The following is a 27,669-nucleotide window of genomic DNA, read 5'->3' on the forward strand; positions in this document are numbered from 1 at the left end:
CAAAAAGGATGACTTATTTAATTCCTACTGTTCCTTTGCAAAAAAGGAAGCCACTTTTTGCTTTGGGTTTGCTTGGTTTTCTCTCGGACTTCAGAAAAAGCCCACTTTTAATGTAGCAAGAGTTCAAACATATTCCTCTACAAATTATTATTCATGAGCATTCTGTGATGAATGAAGGCTGTTCCCTTCCATTCCGTACATTCTTTGAGTTCCTCTGCAGATAATACTGTTTGTTATCCTTCATGTGGCCAGCCTTCCATGTGACCTGTGCAAAAGTTGGGGAGGGGAGAGACTGTGGATTGGTAGCAATTAACCTCTACAGAAATGGTTTTGTCTCCAAGGTGCTCCAAATCATGGGTTTCAGATCAAGAAATAGCAGATACGTGCTTTGTGTGGAATTTCGTTCCCAGCATATTCATGCCTGTGAATGTGGTGTACCCAATCAATGTCAACTACAGCAGGAACCAGACACTCCGTAGGTGAGTCTAGACCAATGAAAATTTTAACATATGATATCAATTTAGAATCTCTCCAATGAGACTGTTTTGCTCCAGTATAGTTTGAAAGTCTCCACGGCTTAATGATTTAGAGCCCAACGATCTTCGAAAGTCTCTTCCAGGTGACAATGAAACATGCAGTTGTCTGTTCTCTGAAATGCTCTGTCCCTGCAGATACTAACTACATGGTATATTCTTGACCAAATGCATTATACTCGTTAGCTTTATTTAAAAATACATCTATTGCCTGAAGACACCTGGTACATCCACAGAAAGTGAATAATTGCAAGGATTGAATGAAATTAAGCACCCCAGATCAGAGATTGTTTTGTGCAAGGATAAGGCACAGCTGGTGCCCTTTTAGAAGGTGAAATAAGACTAATTGGATAATCTAGAAACCAATTAGACTGAAGTAGGCAGAAGTCACTGTTTAGCTGAAAGAGATATATTCTATGGCAGAGGGAGAAAACGCTTTTTGTGTGTAAAATGTGACATGAGGAATTGGAATTCTGTTTGATATGAACTTTAAGGTTTGGGTTCCCTGTAATGATATAGGACATTAGCGGTTGGGTGCTGAACCTGAGTTAGAGGGAGACTGCACTTTTCAGGTACAAGAGAGCATATACATGGGTCTGGCTGTCTCATTAGTGAAAGCAACAAAAGCAAGTTTTTTGTTATGTCAGTTGCAATGAAACATTCTTTGAAAATAAAATAAATTTTAGACCTAATTTCTACTCCACAGTCTATGTGGCTATATGTGCAACGCAAATGAAAACCTTAATTATGTTACTAGTAAAAGAGTCACATGCAGTCTTTTGCACATTTACCACATTAGGGAGGCATATACTGTGAGTAAATCTAAGAGTGTTATTGTATTAGCACATAGCTACTCAGAGTGCATCTAGAAGAGGGCTGGTCAAAGTAGGCACACCAGCTGTCACCTGTCATAGAAGAAATTAACTGGTCCTTTGGGTGGAAGGTATAAAATTGACCCCATGGCCTCATGTCTTTAGTCCACTAACCAACTGGCCTCAACAGCTTTGGACCAAGGCAAAGTAATGTTTGCATTTCATTGCATCTAATATTTGATGTAGTAAACAGCAGAGACCACTGGTCAATCAGAGGGTCAAGGTGTTCCATTATATTTCCAACATCTGTTCCAGTGCCTGGTACTGACTGGAGCAAAGTAAATATGCAAATATTACATAATCATCACAATGACATAGTAAGACCTAACAAGTTGAACCTAATCACAGTAGGCTCTTCTCTTGGTTATTTCCAGTCTCTGTGGAAATGAGTGAGCCTCTTGGGAAGTTTCTTGGGTGGCAGGGAGCTGCTGCAGGACCTGCATGAAGAATGGCAGGAGCCAGACTCTCAGCTTCCACAGGCTGCTGAGAAGGACCTGCCCCCATTGCAGGAGGCCCAGGGTGTGAGCACTCAAGGCAAAGCAAACCCATTGAAGCAGCATACAGGTCCTGAGGGCTCCCGCTGAGGTCGGGAGACACCTACCACCTTTCTAGAAACAACCAGAGAAGAAGGGCTGAACTCAAGAAAGCTTCTTTGGAGAACCTTCCATACCTTCGTTGTTTCATCTCTCCTCCTGCTAGTTCTTCACCGTAGTTACCATTCAGCTTTCCCTGTTCAGCAGAGTCTCCTGGCACTACATGAAACAGCTGTTGCCAATCTGCGTGTCATTTATGGGACTGGTAATCACAGCCTGGGTCGGTTCGCTGACCTGCGGAATCTGAGTGACCGAGCCCCTGCTGCAGCCAGCGGACCGGACGGGGCTTGCAGGGGTTTCAGACACCTGTTACCCTATGACAACTTCGTGAAGGGTTGAAGCAAGACGAGTTAGGCAGGGAGAGGCAGATAGTGTTCAACAGTCGAACCCACATGCATTCAGAAGGCGCGGAAGAGATTCTCTTCCATGGGCTGGGTGACCGGGGACAACATGGGGGCCCTGGGGCCCGAGCACCTGGCCCATGAGTGTAGCCAGAACCGCCTTGAACCTGTCTGTTCGGTCCCAGGGGCAATTCCAGCGAGCGAGCGCAGCTCCCGGCAGGGCCCAACGCGTGGTGTGAGCGGGAGCGCAGCCGCCACTTCCTCGGGGGTCAGATGGGAGAATGGGGCATTCCTGGCATTGGCTTCACTGCTCTGCCCTGGGTGGACCTCGGCTCCCGGTGCCGGCCTCAGCATACTGGCGGTCAGCCTGAGCGCTGCTGAGGCCTTGGTGGGGCAAGCCCCGCCCGCCCCGACGCTGCTCCCTGTCCAGGCCATCGTGTGGCCGCTGTGGCCGCCGCGTCTGGCAGGGACCGAGCTGAGGTCCCCTCCCCTGGAAAAAACACCCTCCCCAAGTTTTCAGAACCAGGCTGATTCCTGGTGCAGCTCCCCAAAGTGGAGTCAGATGCCATCTGGTGTTGGCTCCATTGACCCGGCCAAACTTCAAGGCTCAGGTGCTTTAATGAATGTCCTGCGATCTCTCCTCTGGAATTGCTTTTGGAGCTTTGTCCCCGATACCCCGATGATTGTGTCCCCACTGGAGGAAGAGTACTGGCCCTGGAGACCTCCCAATGTGCCCCGACAACTACTTTATTTTTAATTTTATTTTTTTAAGGAGGCTCCACACCCAGCGTGGAGCCCAGTGTGGGGTTTGAACTCATAACCCTGAGATCAAGACCTGAGCTGAGACTAAGAGTCAAACACCCAACAAAATAACCCACCCAGGCACCAAAAGCTATTTTCTAGTGCTGTCACATGGAAGGCAGCCATTGCTGTTTTTTGAATGAATCTCAGCCCTGCTTCCAAAAGTGGTTCCCCAAATGTGTTCACGTGGTATTAGTGGTAGGGATGGGGCTTTTTTTTTTTTTTTTTTAAACTCTTTTAAAGTAATCTCTATGCCCAGTGTGGAGCCCAACATGAGGCTCAAACTCATAGTCCTGAGATCAAGATCCAAGCTGAGATCAAGAGTCAGATGCTTAACTAACTGAGCCACCTAGGCACCCCCGGGTATCTTTTTTCTTTGGTTTTTTCTTTTTTTTTCTTTTTTTTTTTTTTTTTTTTTGAGGCAGATTTAAAAAAAAATGTGGTCAAATATGCGTAACATAAAATTTACCATTTTAACCAGTTTTAAGTGTAAAATTCAGTGGCATTAAGTATATTTACATTGTGCGACTATTGCCACTATTATTCTCCAGAAATTTTCCCTCATCCCAAACTGAAACTCTGTACTCATTAAACAACATCTCCCAATTTTTCCTCTCCCAGCCCTTGATAATTATGATTCTTTCTGTCTCTCTGAGTTTGACTATACTAGGTACCTAATAAGTGGAATCATACTTTTGTGACTGGCTTATTTCATTTAGCGTAATGTCTTCAAGGTTCATCCATATCGTAGCATGTAATAAACTTTCGTTCCTTTTTAAGGCTGAATAACATTCCAAGTATGTAAATACAAATACTATGTCTTATTTCTCCACTCATCCATTGATGGACCTTTGGGTTGCTTCTACCTTTTGGCTATTGTGAGTAATGCTGCTATGAATAGGGGGTACGAATTACAAATATCTGTTTGAGCCTCTGCTTTCAGTTCTTTTGGGTACTGAAGGGATTCAGTACAAGTCTCCCCAAAATGTGCCACTTAGGCATCGTGGACTGTTTTAAGCTGCAGGCAATCGAGACCCTGTGGGCTCAAGAGAAACTTTGCTCCTCCCTTAATTACCGAGAAGAGTCTAAACTGAGGATTTTTCCCAGAATAAAATTACTACCAGAGATAAATTTTATCTAAGTGGCCCATCCAAATGGCAGGGCAAATTTTAATTACCAAGCATTTGCCATTTCTTATTGTCCTGTGAATTGCCCTATTCCCCTTTGAAGCCCCAGACTCCTATCCCATTCCTCAGCTCAGGATGGCATATATACCTCATTTTACCTTTCTGTCTTTACACCACTCGTGTATGTGGGGTTCCCATTCTTACAAAATCAAATCTGTTTTTCTCCTGTTAATAGTCTGATGTAAATTTAATTCTGAGGCCAGCCATAAGAATCTTTGAAGGGTAAAGGAAATTTTTTCTTCCCCAACAGTACATACCCAAGAAATGGAACTGATGGATCATATGTTAATTCTATTTTTAATTTTTTGAGACCCCACCTGGATTTATAGCAGCGGCACCCTTTTACATTCCCACCAGCCATGAACAAGGTTCTAGTTTCTTTACGTCTTCACCAACAGTTGTTATTTTCTTGTTTTTATTTCTTATTTTTAATAAGAGCAACCCCAATGAGTGTAGAGTGATATTTCATTGTGATCTGGGTTTGCATTTCACTAATGGCCAATGATGTTTAGCATCTTTCCATGTGCTCATTAGCCATTTGTATATCTTCTTTTGGAGAAGATATTCAAGCCCTTTGCCCATTTTCTAATTGGAATGCTTTGTTGTTGCTGTTGTTAAGTTGTCAGCAAGTGTTAAGTGTCTTTTTAACCTAGATGAAGAAGAGTTTATGAGAGGACTTTGAAGCAGTCAGCCCCCAAAGTAGCCGTTGCCTGACTGAGCTCTTCATTCCACATGCCCTGCATTTATTAGGTCACTTAATATTTACAATAGCCACACAATTCCTCAGTAAACAACATTAGTTTGGGAGACAGTAAGCAGTTTGACATCACAGATCAGTGACGTGAACATACAGCTCCTGAGGGCAAGGACGGCCTGGTCCTAGCTACAGGTTTGGGGAATCACTCCAGGGCAGCAGTTCTCAGCCCCAGCCACCACTGGAGTAATCTGGGGTCAGCCTCAAAAATCCTGATGCCAGCTCCCCTTACAACTCCCAGGACCAGTGGTTCTCAGTACCGGCTGCACACCAACATCATTACACTGCCGGGGAGCTTGTAAAAGCCTGTTTGCCTGGGCTGCTCCCACCTCCAGACAAATTACATTGGAACCTCTGGGGTTGGCTCTTGGGCGTCAGTATTTTTGAAAATCTCGGGTAATTCCAAAGTGCAAGCAGGGTTGAGGACCACTGCTAGTCACCGCTGCTGTGACGTGATTTGAAACTTACACATTGGTTTGTGTTTGTTGCTTCCTCATTTGTTTCACGGCTTGGTAGCAAGGTGGGAAGAGTGCGTTCTGTATTTCTGTCTTTCAATCTTTTTTTATTTTTTTTTAAGATTTTATTTATTTATTTACTTATTCATTTGACAGAGAGAGCGCGCGAGCGCCCAAGCAGGCAGAGTGGCAGGCAGAGGTGGAGAGAGAAGCAGTCTCCCTGCCCAGCAAGGAGCCCGATGGGGAACTCGATTCCAGGACCGGGGGATCATGACCTGAACCGAAGGCAGAGGATTTAACCTGCTGAACTACCCAGGCATCTCTGTCTTTTGATATTTTGATCTAGGGGCCCCGCGACCCGGTCTCCTCCAGTCCCGCTCCCAGCAACCTTCACCGTAGGGCTCAGGGCGCAACCCAGCAAGCAGCGTCCGCCGCGAGCCCGGGGCTCCGGCCGGGCTGTCTCGGCTGCAGTCCCCGAGCCCCTCCGCGCCCCCTGCGTGCCCCGCGCGCCTAGCTCTAAAGTAAACACCGAGCAGCGGCGGCGCCCCGACGGGTGCGGAGCAGCCGCCCGCTCCCGGTCTCGGTGCGGCGGGCGCTGGTCAGAGCCATGGCTGAGGAGGTGCCGGCCTCCCCATCGGGCGGCGGGGGCACCCGGGGCCTGCACAGCGGCATCATCCAGTGGTGAGCCGCCCAGGGCGCCTTCCCACCGGGCCGGGTTTCGTGGTCAAGGCTGGGAGGCGAGGCTGTCTGACCCGATAGATTGGAAAAGGTGGGGCAGGGAAGGGGGGAAACGTCACTCCCTCTGCGGCTGTCCCCAGGACATCCGGCCAGTGCCCAGTGCGAGGAGTGACCGCGTGGTGCTACAGGAGCCCTGATAAATAGCGCTAGAAGGACAGCCCTTCACATCCAGAACCAGTGCATTTTGATAGCAGATGGAGCTGGAGACACGCACACACTGTCAAGGCCTCCTGGTGTGGGTTTTCCATGTGGAGGCTTCCCTGCTGGTCACACTAACGGAGGGAAGCAATGCAGACTGGCCCCACACTGGGGGGCCTGTTGGTTGGTCCCGCTCTTACATATACATCTGAAGGCACGTGGGCGCTGGCCAGGAGAGGAAATGTTTCCCCTCAGTATGAGAACCAGAATGGGATGTTTTCTAACTTAGAGCAAAGCAATTTTTAGCTTTAACAATGCATTCCACATTGTTTGTGAAATTCACTTCTGGCTATTTAAATAGGGGCAGAAAAACTGGAAAGAAAAATATCATTAGCCTCTGGGACTGATGAACTCATGGGTTTGTAGCTTTTCATAAATAGGAAAATAATTGAAACCAGTCCTAAAATCTAAAACCTAAGTTTTATAAGGTGTACAAATAGCAGATATCTGATTACTTTTTTTCAAAGGTTTTAAGGAATATTTCTCAGAAAAGATTTTCTGAAAAAGTTATGTGAGCAAAATAGAAAAATGAAGGGTGTGTTTGTGATTATAACATGAAAAGGCTTAAGGTTTTACTCTTTTCTTCCAAGAGAAAATTTTTGATATATTTTATCTTGCATAGGAGAAAAAAAAATCAAAAGAATACATATTAGAGCACACATCAAGTTTTCAGAATACTACAGCAATGCTTTCTTTCTTTTACACTCACTGACTCAGACCCCTCAGCAGAGTGGCTCTTTCTTAGAAGAAAGACCTATAAGGATGCCTTTGTCAACCATTCCAGGTCACCGTTTAATAAATTAGACTTTCTGGATTTGTGTTATATTCCAGAGACTTGAAAGAATGATTGGCGATTCAAACATACCTGGACAGCCTCCTGAGGTTGTCTGTGAAATGACCTAATGCAGGCTGCCCTCAGTGCAGGTGCCCTAAATCACTTAGGATGGTGCAGACCATTTTAGCACTGAGCCAAACTAAAACTAATTCAAGTCCTGTGCCATGAATTCCTACCCACCTCTGCAGGCCTCTAAAACGCAGAGGTCATGCTGTTTAAGTTTGGGAAGGAGGTGGAGAAATGGAGGTGAAGAGGGCATAGCTGCCTGTAGAGGACTGCTCTTTAGGCATTCAGTCTATGAGGTGAACGTTTAATAGATCACTGGTACTGGTGGTTTTAACACTGGCATTAAAAATATAGCCCAGGGGCACCTGGGTGGCTCAGAGGGTTAAAGCTTCTGCCTTCAGCTCAGGTCATGATCTCAGGGTCCTGGGATCGAGCCCCACATCAGGCTCTCTGCTCAGCAGGGAGCCTGCTTCCTCCTTTCTCTCTGCCTGCCTCTCTGCCTACTTGTGACCTCTGTCTGTCAAATAAATAAATAAAATCTTTAAAAAATAAAAATATAGCCAACCACTTTACACCCATTAGGATGGCCATTATCAGACAAACAAAAATAGAAAATAACAAGTTTTGTCAAAAATGTGGAGAAATTGGAGCCCTTGTGCTCTGCTGGTGGAAATGTAAAATGGTGCAACCATTATGGAAAACAATATGGCGGCACCTCAAAAAATTGAAATAGAACTACCATGTGATCACCAATTCCACTTCAGGGTATGTATCCCCAAAGAATTGAAAGCAGGGACTCAAGCAGATTTTTGCATACCTATATGTATCGCAGCATTATATGCAATAGCCAAAAGGTGGAAACAACTTTTTGTATAAAATATGATACGTACATACAATGGACTATTACTCAGGGTTAAAAAAGGAAGGAAATTCTGATACATGCTAAATATGGATGAAATTTGAAGACATTATGCTAAATGAAATAAGCCAGTCATGAAAGGACAAATACTGTGATTCCACTTGTATGAGGTATCTAAAGTATTCCCATTCATAGAGGCAGAAAGTAGAATGGTGGGTGCCAGGTACTTGGGGAAAGAGAAGGAAGAGTTAGTGTTTAATGGGTATAGGATTTCAGTTTTGCAAAATGAAAAGAGTTCTTATGGTTGGATGGTGGTGATGTTTGCACAACAAGAAGGTGCTTAATGTCACTGAACTCTACATTTTAAAATATAAATTTTGTCATGTATATTTTATCACAATTAAAAGATAAATATATATTTTAAAAGCCACATACACACACAGTAGAGGAATTGAGTTTGTAATCCAGAGCCTTGGCTTCCTGGTGGGAGTTAGAAGATGTCCAAGGAGACCAGTTTCCTAGAAGAGTGGCAGTGGGTACGAGTGGGCCAGCTGTCTAGACACTCTTTCTGAGTGAAAGAGGGGGCTGGTTATTGTCACATGGAAAAAACATTCCACTTTTAGCATTGTTTCATTGCTTCATTTTCCAGTTACTGGTTAGGTCCTCAGCATTCCTTGGAGACTTTAGTGCCACTGTCCTAAACACGATAAATTTTCCAAGGAGAAAGGTCCTGCAAGGAGCAGAACAGTCTCCCAGAACAGAAGTAACAGATATTTTCTGTTTCACACACAGGAAGGACGGTAGGAATGGAGAGAGAAGTGATCAGACTTCGGGGGGAGCACAAAGGGATGAAGAGCAGAGATTTGACATCCCCTGCTGGGGAGTGCAAACCGAACAGGTCTGACATGGTGGGACCCCTGGCTTCAGACCTCAGATGAAACTACGACACATCCTCTAATCCCTATGCATGCTGAGCTTGGCCATAGTCTAAAATAACTGTCTCCCACATATGACATGGCTTTTTCAAATTTCTGCAGACTGTTGAAATTAATGAAATGCAAATTTATTTTGAAAGATACAGAATTCATAGGAGCTTTTGATCAGGCTGAATCAGGATACTATAATTCCCAGCATGTGTAATTCCCAGCATTACCTTTTTCTTTACCATGGAAAGGAGCGCTCAGAAAATGTGAGAATCGCAGGGCTAAGTATGTGTGCTCTGATGTTGGCTACTATCCAGTTGTCTATCACTCAAAACGAGGAGAACATCATGAATGTTTTTACAATCTTAGCAATCAACTTCATCTGACAGTGCGACCTGGTAAATACCGTTCTTAGGCAGCTAAGCAAGGAATTCAGTGATCTGATTCATTCCACAGCTTCATAATCATGGATCACCAAAACACATTTTAGTGACACAGAGTAAAATGCTTAACCAATCTCACTTGCCAGTAGTTCAGCCCAGCCTACTGCCTGCACAATCCCCCACCCCCAACAGCTTCTCCTTAGACCCACATGTAGTTGAAAGTGAGGCTCATTTACTGCAGATATTTCTGTGAGGCCTGTCTACAACAGCGACGTCTTGCTTCCTCTGAATATTTTGGAAGTATACACTAAAATGACACCGTAAAGAGCTTCCTTGTGCCAAGAAGTTTACTAGGCACATCATATGCTTTTTTCCTAGTCACAAAAGCTCTAGGAGGTATCTCAGAGTCAGAATACAAGCCTATCTGTGTGGTGCAAAGTCCAGGGTAATACTTGGGATCATAATTTTGAGGGGCACCTGGGTGACTCCATTAATAAAGCATCGTGACTCTTGATCTTGGGGTTGTGAGTTTGAGCCCCACATGGGGTACAGAGATTACTTTAAAAAATCATTTACTTAAAAAAAAAAATCACAGGGGTCCCTGGGTGGCTCAGTCGGTTAAGCATCTGACTCGATTTGGGCTCAGGTCATGATCTCAGGGTCACAAAATCTTGCCCCAAGTCAGGCTCAGTGCTCAGGAGGGAGTCTGCTTGAGATATTCTTCCTCTTCTTCTGCCTCTCACTCCCCCCACTCATGCGTGCTCTCTCTCGCTCTCTCTCTCTCTCAAATAAGTAAATAAATCTTTTTTTAAAATCATAATTTCCCATGCATGTGGAGACTAAATGCTGAATCAACTACTATTTGAGCTGAAGTAAAGGCATGACCCAGAACAGATGCTCTTACTAGACAAACTAAAACCTTCTTTCAAACCTTCCATTTTTCCCAGTTAATGTATGCTGGATGCCCACCACAGTCCAATCTCTGAAATCTGGCTAGGAACTTTGGGGAACCACCAAAGGCGTGGCCAGAAATGATGAGCAGCCAGGATTGAAGCAGCAAAGTGACCATGTGGCAGTTCAAGGCTTCAGACCAGAAGGCATTCCTGTGTTTAGGTGTGTGTCAGAGAAGACTCCCATCCTGGACCTTTACTGTCGTTCTTACTGATAGTATCACTTGGCCTTGTGTATCCAGATAACAGGCTGACTCAGTAATGTCATTCTGAAAGAGAAAGACACAGTTCATAGAGGCTTAGAACAAATGAATTTCTGTGACAAGGAAGAAGGGTTGGCAAAAATTTTAACTAGAGTTCATTTTAAGGAGTGAGTATTTTGCATGTTTCTTTTTTAAGGAGACCATTCCATGACTAAATCAGTAGTAGCTATAAATAAACCACAGTGAGTTTGAACTTAACATCTATCACATTTTCTGGCAGCTCCCCAAGTGTAGCTATCTTTTGTAATACTTCAAGCATAGGCTTTTCATCTATCAACGAGTGGTTTCTTAACAAAAGAAATATAAAAATCACCTAGTTGTATGAATTTGCCTCTCCCCTCCCCACCAAGAGACATCGGAGCCAAATAATTGGTGCCATAGCAGCTATATTTAAACCATGGCAAAGTATGGCATGTTCTCACAACGATGTTCTCACAACGATGTCAGTACCTGGCCAGGTACTGCGTTGTATAGTGCCTCTCCAAAATACATATCTTTCTGGAAGCTCAGAATGTGACCTAATTTGGAAACAGAGTCTTTGCAGATATAATTAATTAAGAAGACATCATACTGGATTTAGCTCCTCATAAGAAGAGGTGCGGATGTTCAGAGAAGAGAAGCCTAGGTGGAGATGGAGGCAGACTGAGTGTGACGCATCTACAAGCCAAGGATGTCCAGTGACCACCAGAAGCCAGGAAAGGAGCATACAGCACTTTCCCCTCAGAGCCTCTGGGAAGAACCAGCTCTACCAACACCTTGATTTTGGACTCTCAGCCCCCAGAACTGTGAGAAAACCAATTTCTGTTGTTTTAAGGTGCCTGACCTGTGGTAATTGGTATACCTCAGTATACAGGGCCAAAGATTCCCTCCACCTCCCATGAGTTGGTTTTTCCTTTTACTAGGAAGTTGTTGGGGTCAACAATTGTGTCTTTAGCTCTGAGGGAAAGTAAATTTGTGCCTCCATGTGCCTCATCCCAGAAAATTAACTGCTTATTATCAATGAGAAAGGAGATGAATTGGTAAATGTCCTACTAAAAAATTCTTCTGTGTTTAAAAATTAAATTGGCTTGCTCTGTATATTTCTCTAAAAGAATGAGGGGGAACTCTGAGAGTCTCTCCTCAACCAGTAAAGTGAGGGCTGGGATCAGCTGTGACTGAGGACCACACTTTCTGATGTCAGTCTTGCCCACTTTTTGCCCCACACGCAAACCAGTTGCAGGAACAGGGACACAGCTGTCCCCACAGGGCTGGCTGTGGGCTGTGAGCCCCAGGAAGAACCCCTCATTGCCAAGGGACTGCCACCTCCCCCCAAGTGTGGGAGCACTTGATCAGTTGAAGACCCCACCCCGAGCAGAGGCCCAGAATGCTCCAGATCACATATAAATGCCACTCATCTGGAGAGTGAAAGTGTATTGCCTATAACTTGGTGTCTTGCATTTTACATCTTCTTTCAGTTTAAAGAACCAAAATATCGTGGCTTGCCCTAAATGACTCAGATTTTAAAATTGTGTAAACAACTGGGGGAGGGAGACAAAGCATTGCACATGGGCCCTGGGTCACAAGCATACAGGGACTGGCAAGCCTACAGGGATGGTATAGCTAGTAAATAATCACTTCATAGCTACAGAGATCTTGGCTGCAACATTTACAATAGGACATAAAACAGTGTCTGCTGAGTCAATAATTTAGGCTTCATTTTAATATGCCTACATGCCAAAAACAAAAGCAGACCAACCAAGCAACAAACAAAACAATAATAAAAGCCCACCATGTTGATTATCTAAAGACCCAAAATCAGAATGCAAACCGGCACAGTCACTTTGGAAAACAATATGGAGATTCCTCAAAAAGTTAAAAATAGAACTATCCTATGATCTAGTAAGCACACTACTGGGTATTTACCCAAAAAAAGGACAAAAACCCTAATTCAAAGGGATACATGCACTCCTGTTTATTGCAGTATTATTTACAAGAACCAAACTATGCAAGCGGCCCACGTAACCATCAATAGATGAATGGATAAAGAAGATGTGGTATATATATACATATGAAATATTACCCAGCCATGAAAAAGAATGAAATCTTGCCATTTGCAATGATCTGGATGGAGCTAGAGGGTATAATGTTGAGCAAAATAAGTCAGAGAAGGACAAATACCATATGATTTTCTCCTATGTGGAATTTAAGAAACAAAACAAATGAACAAAGGGAAAAGTAAAGAGACAAACCAAGAAGCAGACTCTTAATTATAGAGAAGAAACTGATGTTTCAGAGGGAAGGGGGAGGGGCTGGATGAATTAGGTGATGGAGATGAAGAGTACACTTACCATGATGAATACTGAGTAATGTATAGAATTGTTGAAGCACTATATGGTACACCTGAAGCTTATTATTAACAGTATATGTTACTGATACTGGAATTAAAATTAAAGATATACTTTAAAAAAAGACCCACAGTCAATATACTTATCTCTAGGCTGAGAACAAAACGGTACATTGTTGATGCTGGTTGGTGAGCCTTCGCATTCAGTGACTTAAACAGGTTTCATTTCCTTGGATCCCATACCTATTGATTCTTTTTTTTTTTTTTTAAAGATTTTATTTATTTATTTGACAGAGAGAGATCACAAGTAGGCAGAGAGAGAGAGGAGGAAGCAGGCTCCCTGCTGAGCAGAGAGCCCGATGCGGGACTCGATCCCAGGACCCTGAGATCATGACCTGAGCCGAAGGCAGCGGCTTAACCCACTGAGCCACCCAGGCGCCCCCATACCTATTGATTCTTAACAGAATTTTCCACCCTAGAGAAACTGATGCCAATTTCTTCTGCCTTTTCTTTCTCTCCCCCAGGTTGGTTGACAATTTCTGTATCTGTGAAGGGTACAGTGTGCCTCGCTGCCTGATGTATGAGATTTATGTGGAAACCTGTGGTCAAAATGCTCAGAACCAAGTCAATCCAGCCACATTTGGGAAGGTAGGTTGTGAAGATAAAAATACAGTACTCAGTTAAAAAATAAAAAAGTATGCAAGTGAATTGATGAGGCAATATTAAAATTGATTTGCGTCTGATGGGTTCTCAGTTGGAATAATTGGCTTCACTCTTGGAAGCCAACCAGATGGTTAATATACTCCTTCATCTTCCTTGAAAAGCCATTCTGTCCTTTGTCCACGCTTCGCAGTGAGGGGCCAGAAAAGGTAAGGAATGAGTGATATCCAAGAAAATACAACTGTGGCAGCTCCAAATATTCCAAAATTCAGTCAGGTTTGCTGGGCCATTATTCCCTGCATAGAAATACCAACACTTGGTGTGCCTGGGTTGTACAGTAAATTAAGTCTGACTTGATTTTGGTGCTGGTGTTGGGCTCAGGCCGTGATATGGAGCCCCATGTTGTGCTCCATGCTCAGCAGGGAGTCTGCTCTGGATTCTCTCTCCCCATCCTTCTGCCCTTCCCGCTCATGCTCACTTTCTCTCTAAAATAAGTAAGTCTTTGGGGCGCCTGGGTGGCTCAGTGGGTTAAGCCACTGCCTTCGGCTCAGGTCATGATCTCAGGGTCCTGGGATCGAGTCCCGCATCGGGCTCTCTGCTCGGCAGGGAGCCTGCTTCCTCCTCTCTCTCTCTCTCTGCCTGCCTCTCTGCCTACTTGTGATCTCTATCTGTCAAATAAATAAATAAAATCTTTTAAAAAAAAAAAAAAAGTAAGTCTTTAAAAAAGAAAAAAGGAGGGGCGACTGGGTGGCTCAGTATGTTAGGCCTCTGCCATCGGCTCAGGTCATGATCTCAGGGACCTGAGATCAAGCCCTGCATCGGGCTCTCTGCTCAGCGGGGAGCCTGCTTCCCTCCCTCTCTGCCTGCCTCTCTGCCTACTTGTGGTCTCTCTCTGTCAAATAAATAAATAAAATCTTAAAAAAAAAAGAAAAAAGAAAAAAAGAAATGCCAACATTCCACACCACATGAACTCCAAGAGCCACTTGTAGCATCAGAGAGCTGGTGCTCCTACAATTTGGTTGTACTTAGAAAATTCACTGACTATCAAATATCTCCTCTGGAGGTTCAGAGCTTTGTCAGGAGTTTTGTGTAGATTATATAAGATACAGCAAACAGTTATTAGCACAAGAATAGTCTACGGAGACCCTCCGCATACAATAAATATTTATTGAATGGCTGCTCTGTGCCAGGCACTGTTACCAATGCTGGGAATACAATAATGAGCAAGACAGAAAAATTCTTGCCCTTGCTAAATTTATTATAGCCAGAGGAGACAGATCCATAAGATAAAATACATAGTATACGAGAGTAGTATAAATGCTGAGGGGACTAATAGAACAGGAGATAAGGAGTATGTGTGTGTGTGTAAGAGTTGCAATTTTAGGGAAGGTAAACAGGGAAGGTCTCCCTCAGAAGTAACATTTGAGTCCAGACTTTGAAGAGATAATGTAGTGAATATGTGGATATGAACAGAGTAACGCAGGCAGAGCCAGTGCAAAGGCCCTGAGGAAAGAAGGAGCACAAACAGCAAGGAAGCTGCAACAGCTGGAGGGAGGAGTACAGGGAGAGAACCAGGATGGTCCTCAGGACCTTGAGGTCAAATCAGGGAGGCAAGAGGAGCCAGGTGTGCAGAGAGTAGGCAGGGAAATAGAGATCAAACTGTGGGTATATTTGGGAAACAGAGCCAGTGGGATTTGTTGATGGAAGTAATTAATAGAATCATAGGACTTGATCATTATTAAAGTAACAATAATAATTTCCAATTATAAAGTTGTATTTATTTTCAAGGCACATTTCCAGCCCGTTTTTAGAAATATGCAGACAACATCTGGAAATAAGTTAAAAGGAGAATTTTTTTTAAAAGAAAAGGAATATCTCATTAAATACTATTGTAAAAGGGATATCTCGTGAAATATTATTGTAAAATACTATTGTAAAGTTTAGGCAATGGAGTCTAGTCCATTGCGGTTTAACAGAAATATAATGGGAGCCACAGATATAATTTAAAATATCTTAGTATCCTCATTTTTGAAGAGTTTTAAAAGGTGAAATTAATTTTTTATTATTTTGAAATTTAATAAAAATATCAAAATTTAATCAAAAATATCAAAAATATTCAAAATACTATTTCAACATGGAATCAATATTATAAATCATTGAGTTATTTTTTTCATTCTTCATGCCAAATCTCAAAAATCAGGTGTGTATTTTACATGTAGAGCCCATCTCAGTTTGGACCAGCCACATTTCAATTGTGCAGTGATTGGAATCACCAGTGAATGATTCCAATCCAAATCACCATGAATGGGTGATTCCCATCTCAGAGAGCTCACAACTAGATTCTAAGTCACCAGGCCATCTCCTTCCTTTCTCTCTAGTATATCCTTAAACCACTGGGTCTCTGCTTCTCCCACTGGCCTGCTCCATGCCCCTTCCCAGAAGCCAGCTTCTTTCACTGGCTTCCTGATTTCTCATTATGGCTGCTTGGATGGTGCTTTCCATGATATTATGCCTGACCTTCCACCCCAGTGACAAATACTGTAACAGTCTGTGGGCAAGAGAGGCCTGCAGGAAAGACCTATGGGTGGGGAGGAAACAGTTGGCATCTTTAATGCTTTGTCTTGTGTCACAGCCATTGGCTGAAGCAGGTAGCATTAGAAGTCAAGAAAACAAACCAGCACCAGTGAAGGCTGAGGATCACACAACTAGTCGCAATGCTTGGGTGGTGTTTTGGGGAAAAAAATTTTCCTATACTCTTCCAGATTCTTTTGTTTGGCCTAAGATTTAAATTGACAAGAGACAAATTAGCAGGAGAAAATCAAATTTAATTCTGTATGCATGGGGGCTCACTATGTTCTACCTGGCAGTCAGGCAGTTGAAGCTTCTATACCATCCAGAGCCAAGGAGAAGAGGGTAGGAAAGTGGGACTTCAAAAGGGAAGGCATGCGATTCATAGGAAAAGGAAAAATACTTAATGTTTGGTAAGCAAATGTTAGCTGGGCCATACAGAAACAATGAGAGGAATTTTAACAAACAGATTTTGCTAAATTCTTATCTTCCACACCTCTTTCATATTATACTATAGTTACCTACAGTGATACCTCCTTTAGAAAATAGCAGGTCCTCTAAATTCTTTTAGGCAATTAGGGGAAAGGTCAAACGTTCTTCCTGAGCCTTCTATTTCTTAAAAATAATCAGCCAAGTAGTGCCTAGGTGGCTCAGTCTTTAAGCGGCTGCCTATGGCTCGGGCCATGATCCCATGGTCCTGGGATCTAGCCCCACATCGGGCTCCCTGCTCATCGGGAAGTCTGCTTCTCTCCCTCTCCCACTCCTCCTGCTTGTGTTCCCTCTCTTGCTGTCTCTTTTTTTGAAATAAATAAATAAAGTCTTTTTTTAATTAGCCTAAAATTATCCACATGCCAAAGCGATTCATTTCTGGATGGCGAATTTTATGCCCTTCCAGTGTCTCCTGAATTGTGGATCAGACCTCTTTCCACTTGTTATTCTCTCAAAAATATCCTTGAGCTCAAAGAGAGCTTGAAAGTCACCTGGTCCACCTCCAAACTCAGTGTAAGATCCCTTTGAAAGTACCTCTGGCTGGAACTTTAATGAGAACAAAATGCACTCTCTGGGCAGAGACAGTCAAGGGGTATAGAGCTGGGTGATGGGGTGGCACACTTCTGTGTTCTTCCTTTGGGCAAACACAGTCCTGCCCCGGTATCTTGCTTGGCAAGTAGAGCACAGGCTGATGAGAACCTGCTCTACTACTCCTCAGGGACCTTGGGGCAGCTCACAATCTGCACAGCCATACTACTTTGGGTAGCCATCTGGCTTGGGCTGAAATGATATGGGTAACCAGGGGCTTGCTGACTGGGCCACAATTATGCCGATTCAGTATCTTCCCTCCGTCCCTTCAGTCTTCCTTTTTATGTGTGCCTTCTCCTTCTTTTTGGTGGCCCTCGGGTGGACAGAACTGCATTAGTTCATGACACACTGTCATCATGGGTTTATGCATGACCTAATTCCATCTAGGTGTTTAGTTCTTGTCAACAATGTGGTAAACATCTGTGAGCCTACCACCCCAAATGAAGCACCACACCAGTTGCCCCATATCCCATCTTCCTGCCCTGCCCCACTGGTGAGAACCATCAAAAAAGAAGTTTTAGTGCATTTGTGTGTGTTTTTTAACCCTTTAACCACCTTTACCCCCTTTGCCCACTCCCAGTACATGCCCCTTGCCTCTGCCAACCACCAACCTGTTTTCTGTATCTGTGAGTTTGTTTTGTTATTGTTTTGCTTTTTAGGTTCATTTGTAAGATCCTATTTGACTTTCATCTAACTTATTTCATATATGTATTTCTAAAAAGCATATTTTAAATTTTTGTTGTTCAACTTTTTAAAAAGGGGTATGTTATTTGTCATCTTTGGGACTTTGTCCACTTAATATTGTATTAAGACTCATCTTAGATTCATTTGACCATTGTGTAATATTTTCCAATTTACTCATCTGCTGTCCTACTAATATGCATTTGGGTTATTTCCAGATTTTGCTGTTGTGAATGCTCACGTGTGTATTTCCTACTCTGCACATGAAGATGTTCTCTTAGGCATTTATGTCCTGAGATGAACCTTGCAGGCGAAGGAGGTGTGCGACTCTGATGTCTGGGGATGGGGCCAAACTATTTTCCAAAGTGACTGCTCCAGATTATCCTCCCACAAGCAATTCTATGGATTCCAGTGTTGTTTCCAAAACATTTACATTTTTAGATCCACTCCTCTAGCCAAAATCTTCATCCCTGAAATGGAGTCATTGGTGGAAGTCCTGAACTTTTGGTAATAATAAAATACTTAGGGGAGTCTTCTACTATAGCAGCTGCTCAAATATATTGGAACCAATTTTTTACATCTCCTTGTCTCCCCTCTCCACACTGAATATTCCTCAGCTCCCAAATTTTTACCTTCCTGCCCACTTGTTTCATTATGACTTCAATTTACTGATGTTCTTCTTACAATGTAGGTAGCCCCAAGCGTACAACCCAGTGCCTCAGGAGTGCTCAGATGACAAGGGCTCTTGTTTTTATGGGGGAGGGAGGGAGAGAGCTACTATTGGCTTTTATCCTTCCAAGACACTTTGTTGGTTTCATTTTAAGGTTGTGGTCAACAGAAATACCCTTAAGTACTTTTCACATGAGTTAAATACGAAGTATTTGTATGTATTTACATAAATATAAAGTGTTATTCTCAGATTATTGTTGTTATGCAGGTAACTATTTGAACCTAGGCGCGGCCACTCTTTCTTATTCCTGTATTTTAGCTTCTTAGTTTCAATCTGCAGTTCTGTTTCCCAGTATCTTCTTGAATCTTGTAGGTCGTCCAGTCTTTTCCCATATTTGAAATGCATATCTGTTATCCTTCATTCAAGAAATGAAAGCAATAGGAGTACATGCAAGACATGGAGTACACTCTGTGCTTGCAAGGTGTCCCTGAATAAGGTTTTCCAGCCAGCCAGGCATTCCCTTGTTTAGCTTATCAGTCAGCCCACACCTGGTTATTTCATCACAGGGCAGCCTGGGACACTTCCTCAAGGGGACCCAGTCCTGGGTAGCCTGGCTCTACAGCGCTTTCCTTATCTACCTGCCCAGCAGCTTGATCAGATGGAAATAGTGTGACTTGAGCATGACATGTTTAGTGTCTGTAAGATCTCCATTTCCTTTACTAAGAAATCAAAGCCTGTTTTTAAAAACTTTTTCAGAGTTTCTTATAAGTTGTGTTACCTCTAGGGTAGTCTCATGGCAGAGCATTCCAAAGGAAAACTTAAAAAGAGACTCAAGTGTGTAGCAATGGGGCATTTATTTAGCATTTTTTCATCTTAATACTTGCCTCAGAGTCCATTCTTCAAGACAACTAACTTTCAGTTCTCGCTGGGGTTTGCCTGAAAAACAGGCCATTTAGTGGAGCCCCTGTTGGGAAGGGACCCTTGCTGCCGAATTTGTGACTAATGGACTAGGGAGAGGAAGGGGAAAAGGATATGATCCCAAAGCATGTTTACAAGAGAAACAACAAAATACCCAATTCTCATTTCCTCTCTCTTCCCCTGGGAATGGAGTTGATTCCAGATTCCACATCAAGTTCCTGTGCAGATGTCGGAATGTTTCTTGCTCTTTTTGGCAGCCCTGGGCATATGATGGGTAGTGTTCATTCTTGGTGCAAGCGATATCTCACATGGATTAGGGAATTTCCATAACACTGACTTCCTTTTTAAAAATAACATTTACTGATGTTTTTCTGATTATAAGCGTATTACAGTCCCTTTATAGAAAGTGTAAAAATTAGGGAAGACTATAAAAAGAGGAAGATAAATAGTGGCTATAGCCTCATTCTCCAGAGCTGTAGCCACACACATATAGTTTATTTGCACGCTTGCACACACATGCACACACATGTGACCAGCAGGAACTAAGGGACTAATCAGTGATTTTGCCTTCATTTCCCATGGTCCTTTGAACCTGCTCATTGGGTGGTTCTTCCTTCACTCCTGAATGAGCAGGTGAGCACAAAGTGTGACCACTCTAGTCCTTGCATGATACAAAGCCCTGTTGTCACTCTTGATTTACTACACAGAATCAGTCTGAGGCTTAGAATGTCCAGTTCTGTATAATATCAAAACTGAATTAGGTTTAAAGTGTAATCTTTTTCTTATCTCCTCCAGGATGGTTTCTTGCCTGTGAAGAACTAGACATTGGGGCTGCTTCTTCCCTCCCTATCCCTCTTCCCCAAAACATGTTGGGGAGTTTTACCCCTCTGGAAGCAGGGGAGATAAAAATGGCTGGAAGGTTCCTACTGCTCAACTTCACACTTTGGGGGCCAGGCAGACTCTTGTTTCCTGGTCCCTTCAGTGGTTTCTTCAGAGCAGCCCATGGGAATGTTCTAGTATGCATTCCTTGTGTTGGTGAATGACTCTTTCTGTAGCTTGTCTGTCCATTCTGGGGGCCTTTTGCTGGACAGAGTCCGGGGTCTCCCACATGTCAGCTCTTTCTCACATGTAGACCACTTCTGACCATAGGAACTACTCAGCCATTCTTGGTCTAAACAGCCTGTGGTTGTCCCGGCTGAAACCAGGGTGGAGGCAGCTCTCCTCTGCCTGTTCACCAAGTGCACCGGCCAGCCTGTCTATACTCTATTAGGAGTCCTATGCCATAGTCACTACCAACGGGGGCCTCGCAAAGAGTTTAAGTGAATCTGTGCCCCTTCTTCTGCTAGACCTGAGATGATTGAGTCACGCTCTGTCTCACACACCCTTCACAAGTAAGAAGGTTGTCTTGCCACAAGAAATCCCCTTAGATCTCTTCTCCTCTCTATTTCATCGTGAGTGGTTTGAGTTGAGGACTTATTAGGGTTTTAAAAAATCAATTTTAGCTAAATGCCTGAGTGTACAAGTCCCCTGCAATGCGTGTCTCACAATTCACTTTGCTATCTGATGTCTGTTGTGTTCATGTTTCATCCTGTTGTAAAGGTACTACGTGGATGAGTGGATTAAAAGATTGATGTATGGATAGGTGGGCCAGAGGTAAATGGACAGGTGGATAGACAGGAAGACAACATGTAATATGGTAATTTTTATCATTTTTTCATCATAAGTATACTCTTTAATTCCTTTTCCCCTTTTCCCCAACCCCCTACCCACCTCCCGTCGATAACCATCAGTTTGTTCTCTACAGTTAAGAGTCTGTTTCTTGTATTGTCTGTCTCTCTCTCTTTTTTTTCCTGTGCTTGTTTTGTTTCTTAAGTTTCACCTATGAGTGAAATCATATGGTATTTGTCTTTCTCTGACTGAGTTATTTTGCTTAGCATTATACGTCCTAGCTCCATCCAAGTCATTGCAAATGGCAAGATTTCATTTTTTGTATTAAAATATAATGTATTATTTGTTTCAGGGGTCACTGAATAATATTCCATTATTAGGCTGCTCCCATAGCTTGGCTATTATAAATAATGCTGCAGTAAACATTGGGGTGCATATATCTTTTTAAATTCATGGGGTCTTTTTTGTTTTTGTTTTTTGGGTAAATACCTAGTAGTGTGATTACTGGATCATAGGCTAGTTCTATTTTTAACCTTCTGAGGAACCTCCATACTGTTTTCTGCAATGGCTGCACCAGTTTGCATTCCTACCCACAGTGCACCAGGGCTTCCTTTTCTCCACAACCTTGCCAATGCTTGTTTCTTGTGTTGTTGATTTTGCAATATAGTATACTTTTTAACAACACTAAGCCTGGAATCCAGCTAATTAGGTTATAACCCGGGGCAAGTTATTTCATCTTTTTGTGCCTCGACATCATCAACTGTAGGATGAAACTATTCATGATGTTAATAACAGTACCTGCCTTATGAGATGCTTTTAAGAAATTAATGAGAGAATGCATATAAAAAGAATTGAGTGGTCCTGGCACATAGGAAACACTCAAGAAATAATTAACTTTTATAATCACATGTCCATTTATCTAAACTTAGAATATCATAAACATTTTCACACTAAAATATTTTGAAATAAATGTTGTAAAACAGTTTCAAACACTTTTTGGATGTTCCAGAATTCATTTAACCATTTCCCTTATTGGAAATTTTGGTTGTTCATAATTTTTATCTATTCTACCATAAGTCTCCATCTGTATGTGGTAACTTCCTTAGGAGGGATTCTAGACCATTGTAACCAATACTCAGCCCTCATGATAGTTCCTGATATATATATATATATATATATATATATATATATATATTTTTTTTTTTTTTTAAGATTTTATCCGTTTACTTGTAAGACAGAGATTGCAAGTGCAAGTAGGGGGGCGGGGGGGAGCAGGCTCCCCACTGAGCAGAGAACCTGATGCGGGGCTCTATCCCAGGACCCTGGGGTCACAACTTGAGCCGAAGGCAGAGGCTTTAACCCACTGAGCCACCCAGGCGCCCCAGTTCCTGATATGTGCACCTGGGTGGCTCAGTGGGTTAAGCCACTGTCTCTGGCTCAGGTTGTGATCCTGGAGTTCTGAGGTCAAGTCCCACATCGGGCTTCCTACTCAGTGGGGAGTCTGCTTCTCCCTCTGATCGTCTTCCTTCTCATGCTCTCTCTCTCTCAAGTAAATAAATAAAATCTTTTTTTTTTTTTTAAAGAACTATATTTAGCTGTTTCCACTTGCACTTATTGGATGGTTAGGGAAGGTAAACACCTTTGCATGTGTTTTGGTCATACGCATCTTGTGTGTATACATATTATCCCCAGACAACTTCCCATTGCAATATTATTGTTTTCCCATTAATTTCTGTGAGTTGTCCATCTATTAAATATATACATTTCTTACTTATTACATTTTTTGGAAATAATTATCTCAATGGGTTTTAAAATTTAACTATGATGAACCTGATCATAAAATGAAATCACAAGATAGTCTAGGGATGGAATTACTCAATAAAATAAAATGTGCAGATTATTATACTGCCAGGCAACTAGGCAATTTCTTTCTGCTTCTCCCTCTAAAACACCAGATTATTTCCCAGGGCCTTGAATCTGAGCCTGCTGCATAGTTTATTATAATTCTTTTAGGTACCTACTATTTTACAGCTCACATAGAGTAAAGGTGTTAAGTGATTTTCTTAAGAGGTGATGGAATTTTTAGAATCTGTGGTTGAAAGTAGGAATTTTTGGCTTCTAATTCTGCATTTTTAGACTTGCTGACTTTTTCTTTTATCATTTATTCTTCATTTGCACATTTTGGACCTCTTCCCTAAAGGAACCTCTCAATCTGGCCGCATAACCTTGGTGTTTAATTGTACAAGAATTGCCTTTCTTGTTCCTTCATTTTTCTTCCTCTATACCTGGGCTTGCGTGGCTTCCCATAGGAAGAGGTAGGGCCTAGAACCAGGCAAGAGAAACATTATGTGCCACTGTTAAACCCTGCTGCTTAGAAGTTAAGAAAAAAAGAAATAGCCAGGGAGGGGGGTTCCTGGGTGGCTCAGTCAGTTAAGTGTCTGCCTTCAGCTCAGGTCATGACCTCAGGGTCAGTGGGATAGACCCCTGAATCAGGTTCCCTGTTCAGAGGGGAATCTGCCTCTCCCTCTCTCTCTGCTCCTCCCCCACTCCTGCTTTCTCTCACACTCTCTCAAATAAGTAAATAAAATCTTCAAAAAAAGGAAAAAAAGAAAGAGGGATGTAACAAGAAACCAAGCAGAAGCAGAAGCTGAATGATTACGGAGGGAACTAGAGAAAAATAGTGGAAATCATTACTTGACTGCTTCAAACACCATGCCATCCATACTTTGTATTTTTTAATTCCACCATGCTCCAGGATTTCCACTTTCAACAAGACATGCACTTGGATACCATGCATGTCATGAAACTCTTCTAATTAGGGAACTGGAATAGGCTTCTATTTTTAAAAAATATAATGTGTCATAAATATAATGTCAGTGCTGACAAAACACATCAAAAACATATCTGGGAGATGAGAAGTTGAGTCAGAAGTAGCTATGTTATTCAATATTTTAATAGCATTTGCTACCAAAACCTTTAAAACAAAAAAATAAGGTAAACAAGTAAATAATAAAAAGTGAAAATGACTATCACATTGGAAAAAGAGGAAAATAGTTAAATTATGGCAGCTCACATGCTGGACTCTTATGCAGCTATTTCTTGTTTTTAGAGAATTCTTAATGACAAGGGGGAAATGTTTATGGTACGCTGTAGAGGGGAGAAAGTCAAAAGCAAAACTGTACACATGCTAATTGTATGACACCAGTTGTTTCCTGTGCACACCCACAGAATCCATACACATATGGAGGCTTGGAAAAAAAAAAAAAAAAAACTAGAGGGGCGCCTTGGTGGCTCAGTCTTCTAAGCATCTGCCTTCGGCTCAGATCACGATCCCAGGGTCCTGGGATCTACCTGCATCAGCCTTCCTGCTCAGCAGGAAGTCTGCTCTCTCTCTCTCTCTCTGTCTCTCTCCCTCCCTCGCTTCCCCTGCTGCTCCCAACTGCTCATTCTCTCTCTCTCATTCAAATAAATAAATAAAATATTTGAAAAGAATAAAAAGAGAAAGAAGGGGGAAAAAAAGAAAGAAAAGAAAAGAAAAAAAAACCTGGAAAGGGGCACCTGGGTGGCCCAGTCAGTTAAGAGACTGACTTTTGGTTTCAGCTCAGGCCCTTATCAGGATCCTGAGATCTAGCCCTGTGATGGGCTCCACGCATAGTGGGGAGTCCGCTTCTCTCCTTTTCCCTTTCCCTCAGCCTCTCCCCTCCCCCATGCATGTGCTCTCTCTTTAAAATAATTCTTAAAAAACTGGAAGGAACCACACTAAACCTCATTTAAACCACACTGAGGTTTAAATGGTAGTTTCCTCTGAATGGTATATTTTTGTCCCTATACATGTCTGATTTTTTCCAAATTTTATTTGCACATATTTTCTCTATAATAAAAAAGGGAAATACAACTGAAACCTTATAAGAGGAGAAACTGTAAGTTTTATTTCTAAGTTTTCCAATTGCAGCTTTAAGTCTGTTTTATTCTTTTAGCTTGTGCGTTTGGTTTTTCCTGATCTCGGCACCCGGAGGCTAGGTACGAGAGGAAGTGCCAGGTAGGTTTATCGTTTTTGTTTTATTTGAAATGTTAGAATAAACAAACATTTTGAAAAATCACAAAATGGGTGACACAAAAATGCAAAACTAAACAAAATAGAAATATCAACGCTACCAAAGAGTTCCCATAATTCACATGAAATCCTACTGCCTGGAATAATTTGGGTGATACTAGAACTAAATATTAGTCTCTACTTTCTTAGTGATTTTGTTAAAATATGAAAGTGTTTTCTTGTTTCAACACTTTAAGTGTTTAGACCTGTAGATGTCTGTTGACATATTTAAATAATTACACACATGGAGTTATAGAACTGTTTTAATTATTCTTTGAACTAAAATTTCTAAGTATTCACCTAATTAGCATATTTGAATTATTTTCCAGAGACCAGGTACCCAGACTCTATGTATTCTTAAAACAAAAGGAAATTCCAGTGTTATCAGGTGCATCATGGTGTAATTGTCACTCAATTACTATTGTTATTTCTTTTAAATCAAGAAAAATCAGGAGAAATCAGTTAGATCAGAAAATCAGTGAGAAGGGATGGAAGCCAAATTAGGAAAAGGGCCTGCTACCCACAAGGGAATAAAGACAGCTGAAACGTTTGCCAAACTAAACATTGGGTAATAGTTCATTTGAAAAAATTTTGCTCTGCTGCTGTGAGCCTAGACAAGCAGCTGCATTTTCCCAGCTCAGCAGAGTGCCTGGGCTGCAGAGCAGGAACTGACTGCCTTCTTGGGTTTGTGAGAATCTGAGTCTAGTTCTCGGTAGAGGGAATGTGGATGTCGCTGCCCTTCGCTTTAAAAAGGTTCACAGCGGTGGCAGGAGGAGGCTTTTCTGTCACATGTCTCTGAGATTGGAGTGTCTAAGCTGGGAAAGCAGAGTAGAGCATTTACGATCCCATTTTAAAGCTAATGTGTATGAAATAGTATGAAACGGTCTACCTAACAGAGCTGATAAATGGCATTGTAGATAAAACTCAGATCTTTATTAGCTAGTCTATTCTGTGGCTTCTGTAAAACATGTCAGTGGTTTGACATGATCGTTAAGACAACCTTTATTTTTCAGGTATCATTATGATGGAATCTGTATCAAGAAAAGCTCTTTCTTCTATGCCCAGTATTGTTACCTTCTGGGTGAAAAAAGATACCACAGGTTAGTATCTGTCATTTAAGTATTTTGGCCATAAGTCACAGTCTGATGAATATGAGAAGCACTCATATTTTAGTTGACTCTAACTGTATTTTTGGCTGTTCTGCTACTAATCCTTCTTATGGATGGAAACATACACATCCTTCAACACGGCTTTGACGAGGGCAGTATATCAGACTCTGGCAACATCACTGGCCAGAGAAAGGCATTTCCAGTTCATTTTCTTGGATACTTTTCCTTATAATTATCATCTCATTTGCCAAAACCATTTTTCATTCATTCTTCCCAACTTCTTGGTAAAATATGACAGAATTGGCCCCTTCTTTCTTAAAACTTCCTATAGCTCTTAAGACTGCTTTACCCAGTTTCTTCCCAAGTGACCCTTCTTGTCTCCTTACTGCTCCCCTCCCCTTAAGTGCAGTCATCGTCCTGAGACTCAACCAATGGTGCTCTTCCTACCCCTTGGTCCCAAGATATCTCATCCTTCTTTAACTTTCACCTATCACTGCACGCCCACGGATGACTTCCTCCTCCTAAGTCATTTTCCATGGCCCTTTCTCTCCCACTTCCCAGCCATTCCTTTCAGGCTGTTTGCTGGATATTTTCGTTTATATGACCCATTGGCTCTTCATATTTAGTATGCAGAAACCTACATTTTTTTAAAAAGATTTTATTTATTTATTTGACAGACAGAGACCACAAGTAGGCAGAGAGGCAAGCAGAGAGGGGGTGGGGGGAAGCAGGCTCCTCGCTGAGCAGAGAACCTGATGCGGGGCTCGATCCCAGGACCCTGAGATCATGACCTGAGCTGAAGGCAGAGGCTTAACACACTGAGCCACCCAGGCGCCCCAGAAATCTACATTTTTAATCTCCCTCCAAATCATCTCTGCCTCTTGACTTCCTTATTTCAATATATGCTACTAGCAGAAGAATCTAAACAAAGTGTCACCCCACAGCCATCCCTAGCTAGATTGGGAAGGAGAGAGTCAGCCCAGAGATGGCTCCAAAGCTGCCACGGTCATTCTGATGAGCGCCTGAATCAAAAAAGAGGCAGATCTCAAAGACCTCTCCAAGGCAGGGTCTTCGGTTGGTTGACTCAGCCCAGCCTGTCCCACTGAAACCTCAAACTTAACCTCAAATAAAGTCATTAAACTCTTCTTCCAACCAGCTCTTCTGCTTCAAAGTCTTATTCATCGATTAGTCACAAAGACGGAAAAATTACA

General features: G+C 42.4%; 1 protein-coding gene across 2 annotated transcripts in view; it reads left to right on the plus strand.

Annotated features, from left to right (window-relative positions):
• The first annotated feature begins 280 nt into the window (after positions 1–280).
• The window catches only part of RFX8 (RFX family member 8, lacking RFX DNA binding domain), an 85,527-nt gene continuing 58,138 nt past the window's right edge, over positions 281–27,669 (plus strand). For both annotated transcript variants that reach the window (XM_032351764.1, XM_032351765.1), the window contains exons 1-4: positions 281–479; positions 13,539–13,662; positions 25,234–25,295; positions 26,363–26,449. In XM_032351764.1, coding sequence (XP_032207655.1) covers positions 325–479; positions 13,539–13,662; positions 25,234–25,295; positions 26,363–26,449 — 428 coding nt within the window. In that variant the 5' untranslated portion in view covers positions 281–324. The remainder of the gene's footprint in view (positions 480–13,538; positions 13,663–25,233; positions 25,296–26,362; positions 26,450–27,669) is intronic.

The sequence above is a fragment of the Mustela erminea genome, chromosome 7, assembly GCF_009829155.1.
Source record: "Mustela erminea isolate mMusErm1 chromosome 7, mMusErm1.Pri, whole genome shotgun sequence".
Lineage (NCBI taxonomy): Eukaryota > Metazoa > Chordata > Mammalia > Carnivora > Mustelidae > Mustela > Mustela erminea.